Source organism: Cyprinodon variegatus, unplaced genomic scaffold, assembly GCF_000732505.1.
Source record: "Cyprinodon variegatus isolate N-32 unplaced genomic scaffold, C_variegatus-1.0 Scaffold203, whole genome shotgun sequence".
Taxonomy (NCBI): domain Eukaryota; kingdom Metazoa; phylum Chordata; class Actinopteri; order Cyprinodontiformes; family Cyprinodontidae; genus Cyprinodon; species Cyprinodon variegatus.
The window spans coordinates 478,082-489,225 of NW_015150656.1; the positions used below are offsets into that span (position 1 = coordinate 478,082).

At 36.2% G+C, this 11,144-nt stretch overlaps 1 protein-coding gene across 1 annotated transcript in view; it reads left to right on the forward strand.

Moving 5' to 3' along the window:
- The first annotated feature begins 1,673 nt into the window (after window positions 1-1,673).
- The window catches only part of nr6a1 (nuclear receptor subfamily 6 group A member 1), a 145,031-nt gene continuing 135,560 nt past the window's right edge, over window positions 1,674-11,144 (forward strand). The window contains exon 1 of the mRNA XM_015379919.1: window positions 1,674-1,740. Coding sequence (XP_015235405.1) covers window positions 1,674-1,740 — 67 coding nt within the window. The remainder of the gene's footprint in view (window positions 1,741-11,144) is intronic.

Consider the following 11,144-nt stretch of genomic DNA (forward strand, 5'->3'; position numbering starts at 1 on the left):
AGGGTTAGGATTCAAGGTATTCCTTGATTATAGGTATTCCTTAGATAGAAAACTTTGTATCAATTTGACTGTATGATCTGGTTGAACTGTAAAGTGCCTTGAGATGACATGTGTTGTGAATTTGGCGCTATATAAATAAACTGAATTGAATTGTATGAGTAATGAATGAGGCTGACCATCAGCCCTGGATTCCCAGTCCCTCCATGCCTGCGGTGCCTGTAGTTGTGCAGTCGCAGTACTGCATGTGCGCAAATAATCAGCTTTTCAATTTCCTTGTTCTTTTCACTCATTGTCAGGTAGTGGTGGGCGATTGGATTGTATGGAATACAGTAGAAATAAATCTGTTTTTTAATGAAAATATGGACTCATTTTTGGTTTGGGGGGTAGGCTGCCATGACTTATACTTATAAATCCTCTCCCGCTGTTGTGGTATTGAAGGATGTAATCAGTTTTACACACAGCAATCATCTCATAATGACGAGAGCATTGCTTTCGCTATCTTTAGTTAATGAGAAAATTAGCTTTTTTTTCATGTGATAACCACCGTAAAAAAGTATCAGAGGGACATGACCGCCTGGCTTCAGTAGTTACTTCTATCCGCATACATTCCATCATAAGAAATTGATTCAGTATTTTCCCTTCAGTACAGGGGCCATAACACCAGTCAAGACCAGTTCTGCAGTGGTTCTGGCCCCCTTTGATTCCTGTCTAGAACTGCCCATGTAAGTCGTCCTGGCAGACTTAATAGTTAAAAATGAGCAGTCATTGGTCATTCATCAGCATTGGTCCATAAGTTTCAAGTTGGCTCTGCACAGGGAAGAAACTGGTGGCCAAAATAGGATATAAAACTCCCCTTCCCATAATTCACTTGCCTTTGCCTGTGCTGCCTTCCAGTTAAGCAGGAGAAACTAAAACCTTCATCGTCTCACAGCTCAGTTTATCTAAATTTATAGGACACAACAATACAGCACAGGCCACAGTGGTTCTAGAAGTAAAATTCAAAAATTTTCTTTTTTGTAGTACAGTTTTCTGAGTTAAACCCAGCAGTATTTTGATGTTTTGAACTAAAAGGAATTAGATTTTGGCATCAACAGGTCTGACGTGTTTTAGTATTTACCTGCAGGTTGTTATGCCTGTAATCAAACAGATTACACACAAACACACAGCCTTTAAATCAAGCTTAAAAAACAATCCCTAGAGCTGCCCTTCAATGTTTTATTCAGAATATGAACTGAAACATAATTTTTTATTAAGAATGTGAACCGTTTTTCTTTATGTTTTATAGACGTGAACATTTTTATTGTATTTTTAATGAAGAACGTTTATTTACAAATAAGCTTCTTGACTTTTATTTGATCTCCCAAGCTTTGGCCTAACAACAAGCCAAACTACTTCAGTATGCAGGCCACTGAAGTCCGCCCTCCCCTCAGACCTCGAACGCACCATTCCTGGAGGGGGGTGTGGATCCAGTAATTCCCTGCTGACTGGAAACAGTTTGCTGAAAGGCATGGGGCAGCAGTCCGAGCTGTGACACAGCAAAGCTGAGGAAAAGCTTGGTAGAAATCTGAGCAGCGCAAAAATTACTGTCAGCTCCTCCGGCTTCATCCTCCTGCTGCGCGGCGGAGAGGAGCAACCCTGGGCTGACTCCGGACCGGCCGGGTCCCTGCTGGAGGATGGAGATAGACAAGAGGACGAATGGGTTCGACTACCAGGAGAGAAGCAACGCCAAGTCGGTGAACGGTAAGCAGAGCGTGGCGCTCCCCACATAAACACATGGCTGCATGTTTGGTGGCGCTCCATCAGGATCCTGCTGCTGCGCGCTCACTGCTGCGCGCTCACAGTTACCTGCTGCTGCTGCGGGGAATAAATGAGGGATTAAAAGCTCCACTTTATCTGTTAGGATTCAGTTTACTTTAAATTCATCAATTAATAATTTTTCATCTAGGTTTTTTTTTAAGAGTAAATTTAATAGATGCGTTTTGGTTTGTTACTTAAGGAGAGAGAAAGGAGATGAATTGGTTTTATTATTCCAAACGGTGTGTGTGTTTACTTGTTTGTTGTGTGTGTGTGTGTGTGTGTGTGTGTGTGTGTGTGTGGAGCTGCTGGGAACAGAGGTCGGAATGTTTTTATTTGGAGGTGGTCAGTCAGGCCCGAGGAGATCGTAAAAGGTGAACTTTTGAACTTGGAGAAGGCCCTGCAGCCATTAGCCTGTTAGTCGCCTAAATCCGGGCTGACATGAGTGGGGGGGTGGGAAGCTGGCCCCTGCTTTCAGCTCCTCGCATGGAACTGGTTCACCGTTTGCGAGGAAAAAACAAACCAAAAAAAAATTCAACACCCCCCCATAATCTCCTCCTCTCTCATATCGCCGGGAAAGATTTATTGCCTCTTCATAGGACATTGTCCGGTGGTATCAGCTCCCTGCGGCCCTCAGCGGCAGGCGCCAGGTCCATGTCGGGCCCCCCTGCTGGGAACTCTGAATTTATCGCCACATCCTGGATTAAAAGTGCCCAAAACACTTAATCACTGTGACACAGAGATTGCGCATGCCCGTTACGCATTTGTTAATTGTTATATTTGTTTGTATACTTTTGTTTTTTAAAATTGAATTTCATAAGAAACTAAAACGGAAATATTTTTCTTGAGCCTGGTAGGTTTCGTTGCAAATGTAAAAAGATTAGAAGTTAAAACAAATAAAAAATTAACATTACAGACAGGTGAAAATTAGCTTAAAAGATGCAATTTAGCTAAAATTCAGGGAAAAAAAAAAAATATATAAATATCTATATCCATATACCATTCTTTTCAAAATGGTGCGTTTTCTTAGCTTTTTTCTTGTTTAACCAAATGTTTGCTCTCCATTACAGCTGAGTTCTTAGACATTCTTGTATTTACAAACTTTTATCCTATTATTTTATTATCAAAACGTATTTTTGGACAAAATACCTGTTTTTTTTTTATTTTAATTGATGTTCTATCTATCTGAAATGCAACATAACTCCTCAAATTTTTAACCAGCTGATGAAATTTTTGTTGTTAATTAGATGATATGAGAAAAATTGTCCACAGATTTCAGAGGTTTTCTGGCTTCTCGACTTTCATGTATCAGGCTTTCAAATTGACCCTGTGATCTTCTCCACTGGTGGTTTTATATATTTTTTTAGAAAAATCTGTAAATATTTAATATTATTTATTTAAATAATCTCAATGAAAGGATCTCAGTTTTGTTCTATAGAGAAAAATAAAAATATGGTCCAGGTACGACCAATATGGTGGAATAGCACTTTGGTTAAATTTTTCACATAATTCATGGGACATTTAGAAAAATCAAAATGCTGTACTAAGTTTTTTAAAACTGTTATTAAAACTGGTTAACAAAAGCTAAGAAATTAAAGTCCTGAAAAGTGTATGTTTTTTTTTTTTTTAAGTAGAACATAGGAATACTGAGAAATCATGTATATGTTACAAACAATTCAATATCTTTTCTAAATGAGAAACTAATAAATCTCTGAAGAAGGAAATCTTTTTGGCGCCTTTTAAATATTTTAAAAATATCCAAACTTAAAGAATAAGTAAAGAAATAAGAATGAGATCAATAAAGAATAAGAATAAAATGTGAAAATAATTCTTTCACCATTCTTTATCCTTTTACATATGTCAAATTAACAATGATGTTTTTTGCATAATCATTTTATTTATGCATGCTTTTATTTTATGCTCGTTTTTTTAAAACAAAAGTCTGTTATGAAGAGTGCGATCTCTTCTGTCTTCATCTGTTTAGGTTGCAGCATCTGAGCAAACGACATAGAGAAAGTTAACAAGCTGCTTGGCTAAAGGCTGTTTCTGTTTGAGGAAGTTCTCTAGAACCTTTGAAGAGGATTTTACAAAAGCGAAGTTATCTATAAAATGAAGTACGCTAAGCATCCTCCACATTAGTGTCTTCAGTCAGAGAATTCTCCAGCACCGCTGTAAGACAGACAGCTGCAGGAGATGCTTGCCTACAGCCATCAGTTTCTACAACAAAGCACTAAAGAAACATCTTTGTGTTGTAACAACATTTCATTTCCCTTTAGGATCAACAAAGTATATTTGAAAAGTTTTTTTGATTGCAATTGAATCATTTTTCATTGCTTTTGTTGCAAATCTATCAAACTGAGAGGATGACTGAACGCCTGAAACTTGAAAGCCAAAATTTCTCCCTTTTCAAAATACATTAAAGTCTCTACTTTTTTTTCCTGTCTTTTCTCCCTCATTTAACTATTGATAAAAACAACAAGACAGGTAGATTTCATACCAATTAGAAAGTAAGAACCTGAAGCTATCAGCTTCTCCTTTTCCTGACGATTTATTGGCCAAGAAAGAGAGAGCAAGCCTTCTTAGCAAAGAGATGCTCCAGATGTTTAGGTCCAGCTGGAAAAAAAAACAAGCAAAAAAAAAAACCTCCCGACTGCTGAATAGGATTGTTGACTGCTCCGGCCTATTTACCATCTTCCTCTATTGTTCAGATGAAACAAAAGCAACTTAAAGCTCAGGGCTGACTTCAGCTCTGCTCAGAGTCATTTCCTAACCACATTTAAGAAACAGACCTGATTTCTATTGATCCCTCTTCACACGGGACACAACCTGGCCTGAAGCAGGCAGATTTTGATGCATCTAAAGGCAATGGAGGAAAGAGACAGGTTTGGTTTGGCCTTTTGTTGTGTGTAGAAGTCATCTAGGCTGGCACACGCAGGGAAAGTGCTTTGTCAGCCTCTGCTTTGGCTCTATGGTGCCGGTGAGGGCCTGCATGTCCCCTGGGACAGGCTGAGGAGGATGGCAGGCAGTGAGTGGGACAGGGACAGGATGTGACCCCCACTCTTTCCTCCTCACCCCCTGCTGTGATGATTGAATGATGAGCGGTACAGTAGAATGGGAGTGGGTTTCTTTTGCAGCTGAAGGTGGGGGAGCGCTGTAGGGTGAGGGGGCAAACAGGCAAATGTAATCCATCACTCGTGTTTTCTTATCGACTCTGGAGTTTTTTCACGAAAGGATCATTAGATTTTCACCTTGATGTCTCACAAACACGAAATTAGTGATCAGTAGGTTTAACAAAGCTCGACAGTTTTCGAATTTAAAAGCTTAACAAACGTAAAACTCCACACTTTGCACCATGACAGTGGTTCATATTAGGGCTGAAATAATTAATCGGATTAATTGTGATTATATGATTATGGAAATAACGTTAACTAATTTATTAATCAATCAATCTTTAACTAAAGTGTAGATGAGCAGCATTAATATTAAAATTGTAAAAAAATAAATAAATACATTTGCATTTAAGATAAAAAAAACCCAACAACTTTAATCTATCAGTATGCTCTATAGAGAACTTTTTTTAGTTTCACCTGGTTTAATTTCGTAAAAACTATTCTTTAAGGAAGCTTTTGCTATCAGATTATTAATCGATTGATTGAAAAAATAATCAATGGATTAATCGATTTGCAAAATAATAGTTAGTTGCAGCCCTAGTTAAAATATTACCTCAACTCAGATTCATGTATTAGGACTGCAACTCACAATTATTTTGCAAACTGATTAATCTGACATTTCTGTTTTTGGATTAATCAATTCATTATTGGATAGCAAAGGTTCCTGCTCTAAGTGGGTCGCTCTATCAGCTAAAGGCATGATTTACAGTCTCTATACTCCAGGTAACGATTAATCAATTACTAAATTAGTTGATGATTATTTTTATAATTGATTAATCACAATTAATCCGATTAATTGTTTCAGTCCTAAGAAAAACAACAACAAAAAAAACAAAAATGAACTTACGACATCACAAGGCTTTTTAGACATGCAGAAATATTTAACAGGGTTTATTCTGGGAAGATCTTAATGATCAACAAATAAATTCACATGTCTCAACCTTAGTCATATTCATATGTTATTGTATAGAATTATACTTTGATTTTAAATAAAATTAGACATAGATTCAGAGTGAGAGCTATGCATCATTTATATGCCATAGTTTGGAACCTTTAAGAATAGTCAGCCATACCATGATTAGTACACAGCTGATGGTGGTGAAATTCTTCATTTTCTTTGGCCACAAAATATTGACAGTTAAACTTGATTAAACATGTTAATGTCTGTAGAGACATCGAGAACCAAACTGTCGTCAAATCCTTCTGAAATTTGAGCTTGGCCTCCTTGTGTTAAATTCATTTCGGTAGAAAACTCACCATTTTAGATGACACACATCAGAGAATTGGAAGTAGAGATTAGGACTGAAGCAATTAATCAGATTAATGGTGAATAATCGATTATTGAAATAATTAACTAATTTAGTCATCCATCAATCTTCAACTGGTGTATAGAGACTCAAATATTAGCTAACAGAGCGACACACTTAGATCAGTAATTATACCAAAATTGTAAAAAAAAAAATATATATATATATATATATATATACATTTTGTATTTAAGATAAAAACTTTTCCGTCTGTCAATATGCTTTATCAAGAACTCCTCAATTGGAAAAGGTTTAGTTTAGCTTGGTTTAAGATCGTAAAGAAATCTTAAGGAACTTTTGGCTATCTGATTATTAACCAATAAATTGGAAAAATGATTCACAGATTAACCGATTTGCAAAATAATCGCTAGTTGCAGCCCTAGTAGAGATCGACCAATACAGGTTTGCAGTCTAACCAATTACTAATATATGCTGAGTATAAAGATAATACATATCAGAAGTTGCTCAAATTTTAAACAAAAGTAAGCTATATTAAATCAAATAAAACATTACTAGATGATAGCAGATGGAGGGAGGTGCAATGCGTTAATAACTGCTTCAGCTGAGGGGAGGCATGCATGTATTGGCCATTATGATATAAAAAAGAAAGCAAACATCAGTCAAACATATCATCTAGCAGATGTATGACACTATCTCTAAACGAAAGGCTGTTATTGCCTCCAACTCTAAATGTCACAATCACAATAGAGTATGAGATATTTACCATTGTCCAGTTTTAAGGGGGGGTTATTGGTAAACAACCTTTCTATCTGATAAAATCAAACCAAATCTCCATTCAGATCTACATAAGGGCCACCCATTTAAAGTTAAAAGGAATCAATTAAAATTTTATGTTCAAAACTGAAAAATTACAAAAAGAATATGAATTTCTTTGATTCAACAAGCTGCTGTGAGAAGTCGTACTGGCTAAGCTAATTTAGCCAGACTTTTAAGGTCTGGATTCATAGTTCTACGCTCGGAGCCATTCCCTTTTAAGATGAATTAGAGCTGTTAGGTAAGACATTGTGACTTCCTCGAGCCAAGGACTTACCTTTTACTCCCTGGATGCCATTATTTCTCATACTAAGGCTTTCTAATATCAGGTGTAGCAGCATCATTCTGCAGGTACCCAACGCTGCCATCCTGGCTTCCTTTTTCTGTTCTGGTTTCTTTGATCATAACCATGAATACATATATTAAAAAGTTGTTAAAAAGGTCGATATTTGACATTTTCATATTGAAATCGACTTTTTATATCAAACAAAACACTTTTACTTCAAAACTGTAGTAGGAGAAGGTCTCCTTTCAGGTTTAAAGGTTGAATGTCTGATGCTTTGGCTGCTGTTTCTTGGCAACGCATACAGTATGTGAGGTCAGACTGATGATGCAACATTAGGGCAGATCAGCACTGAGGCCAAAGCAGATTACAAAGACTTAATGTTGTGGCTGTTATATTCTTTTTTTTTTTTTAGTATTTTGATGTATCAGTTTGTTAAAAACAAATCTTTACAAGAGAGAATTTAAGTAGGCTACATGAGACCGGAAAATATTTACAGAATTTGTCCGTGAATGAGGTTAATCTAAATGCTTATCGGTTTTAATGTTCTATAATGGATGTAGAAATGTTGTGGTCGTGTGTGTCTGCTCGTATGTATGTGGGGCCGTGACATGTGACACATGGGGTGGGGAAGTGGCAGGTAGGTGGTATTTGAACGATGACCAGGGACAGTGGGATGTTGCTCTTGAGGCATTATTGCGGCTGCTCTCCGCTGACCTCAGCATAACCCAGCAAAGTATTTACAGCCTCCACTTGATCCACGAGCTGCAAAGGGCCGTCCCAGCTTGGTTCTGGCAGAGATGGAAAGGCTCGAACAGCTGCTAATGGGCCGGGGGGGGGTAGTTGGGATGATGAGAGAGGAACCCATGTACCTATATGACTGTATTATATGGTTGGATGTATGAAAGGGGTGGATATGATGAAACAATGATGCTTGATCTGTAAGTTGGGCTTTTGTCAGGCTTCTGTGATATTCATCACGGAGCCAAGCTAGAGGCAATAAATGTCTTCAGTTTGAGTTTGAATTTGGGTGGAGGATGAGTTTATGGGCAGCTGTAAAACTCTGAACTTGGTATGTAGTGCAGTGAGGGCCTTCCTGTGAGGCTGCAGCTCTGATGGATACAGTTGTTGGGCCGTGGGGGTTATATCAGAGCAAGTTTGAGGTTTAGGATATTTTTTATCGTTGACAAAAGGAGGCCAGCTAAGTTTCACCTCAAAGTCTGAGTTACCGGAGAAACAATCAGCATAGATCTACAATTTTTTATAAATGTAAACACGCTTTCATACTGTAAGTGCTGGAACCTGCTATCAGTACCAACATGTTCGGACCAGGTTAAACTAGGCAATCTTTTTAAAGTCCACAGAAAAGACAAATATGTAAAAAAAAAAAAAAATGCACTGTGATATTTTTTTGTTTGTTTTGTTTTTTCAGATAGATCTCTATAAATCTGAGTGAGTTTAAAGGATACTGTGTGATGATAAAATATAGAATAGAAATAAAATAGAAAATCCCTTTATTGTCCCACATTGAGGGAAATGTTGGTGTTTACAGCAGGAAAAAGATCATAGAAAAATATGTCACACAAATGTGGACCTTCTTAAAAATGTATATAAATAACATAATAGTGAGGAGTTCAAAGATAAACATAAAATACTGTACATTGTTTTAACAATATTAAAACTGTGCACCTGGAGAATAACCAGTATACAGCTATGGACATTTTTACAGTAATGGATATTTGAAAATAGCAGAAACATCAGAGATTTGCAAAAGGACAGCAGCAGGTTATTTAACTGACTAAAGTAGAAACTGTACAAAAATCAAAGAAAATAAAAAAAAAATAAGGAAAGTGTTGAGAAAATTTTTAATAATCAATTTCATCTTTATAATATTCGTATCAAAAATGTATAATAACAGGGAATGAAGTGGTCTGGTTCAAACTGCTTTTTTCTTAAGATCAGTACCCAGAATAGCATCTGTGGAAGGGTTTAATGATTAACATTATAAAATCTACATGGTTGCTTTTAAATGTATTGTTTGGTTAAAATACATAAATAATAAAAAAATAAAAATAAGCATTTTTCCCTGACAATGAACATTTCCTCTGGTCACCAGTTAGAAACCAAGTAAGAACCATATGGTTTGATTTTTATAAAATTGATGATTAATAAAAAAACAGGGAAGTTTCTAAATTTCTGAGATTTTTGTGATATCGATTTAATATCAGAGCTGTTTGGCTGTAGCCACCTTTTCCTTGGACAGTCTGTTGGCTGCATGGACAGATTCAGATCAGATCCAGCTGATTGGATGTTTTTTTTTTTTGCTCTGTTTGAGAGATAATTCTAATCAGATGGCTGCTGTAGTCCTCTGCTTGCTCTGTGCTATATACGGGCCGGCTCTGTGAAGCAATAAAACTCTGACCCCTGGTATGATGAAAGAGAAGTTGGTCCTTTGAGCATGTCAAGTCATGGTGATAGAGTCCCTACTCCACCTCCACCCCCACCTCCCTGACCACGGCGTGACCCAGAGCCCAGTCACGCATCAGGATCAACACTATTAATGTTGATTGGATGTATGGAACCAACAATGACGACACAACAAAAAAGTCATCTGTTGTTTGATGTCTTCAAGGGGTGAACCAAATGGCTTGATCTACACTGATAGAGGTGTTTTTTTTAATGGGAAAATGATCTCGTTAGAAAGAAATGGGTGTCGAATCAATGTCCTTTATGTTTTACTAAATAAAACAAAAGTTGTGAAATCATAGGATTTTCAGAAAAAAACATTCAACAGTTGAATAAACATTAATTTAACTTTTCTTAAATTAAAAAATATCCATTATCTCAATCAGATAATCAATCACTTTTTATGTAAAGCACATTTTATACAGGAGGTAAAAAAAAAAAAGAGAAAAAAAAGTGCCTTGAATAGAAATGTAGAAAAAATGGAAACCAAAACAAACAATGAGCCTTTGGGGAATAAGGGGCAGAATTTGTGATAAGAGATGGATTCGGCAGATATGATTCTCTATATGATGATGAAGAGGAGATAATAATGGAGGAAGACATCCAAATTCTAAGAATCACAGATTATGAATTTAGAACAGTGTGAAACATCAGGGTAAATAAAATGGAAAGAAAGATATTATTGAATAAAAAGAGGTTTGGTATAAACAAGGGCTGAAACAATTAAACAGGTTAATCGATTATCATAATAATCGTCAATTAATTTAGTAATTGATAAATCATTTATTGGAGTTTAGAGACTGTAAAATATGCCTTTAGGTGACAGATCCACCAACCCCTGAACAGCAGATATACCCAAAAAATATAAACATTTTGAATAAAAAGCTTTTTTTCGTCTGTCAGTATGCTCTATCCAAAACTCCTCGAGTCGAAAAGCTTAAGTTTCACCTGGTTTAACTTTGAAAAAAGTCTTCTTTAAGAAACCTTTTGTTATCTGATTATTAATCGAATAATTGAAACAATAATTGATTTCAAAATAATTACTTCTAACCCTGGTGTAAACTAAAACCAAACAAAAAAAATCAGTTCATGATGCTACTTTGAATTAAAATGAAGACTCACTGAAAAGGAACGTATGAACATTTGGCGCAATTAGAAATGAATAATTTTCAAATCTTCACATTAATGAATAGAAATTAGTTTTTGGGAAACGAAACAGAGATGGTCTGCTTTAAAAACAATAATAATATCAGCCTCGTCTCAGGTCTGCAGCAAGGGACAATAAAGAAAAAGACTATTTACAGACTTTCTGCTTTAATTTTAGTGTCAGCAAAAAAGCATTTATTTATG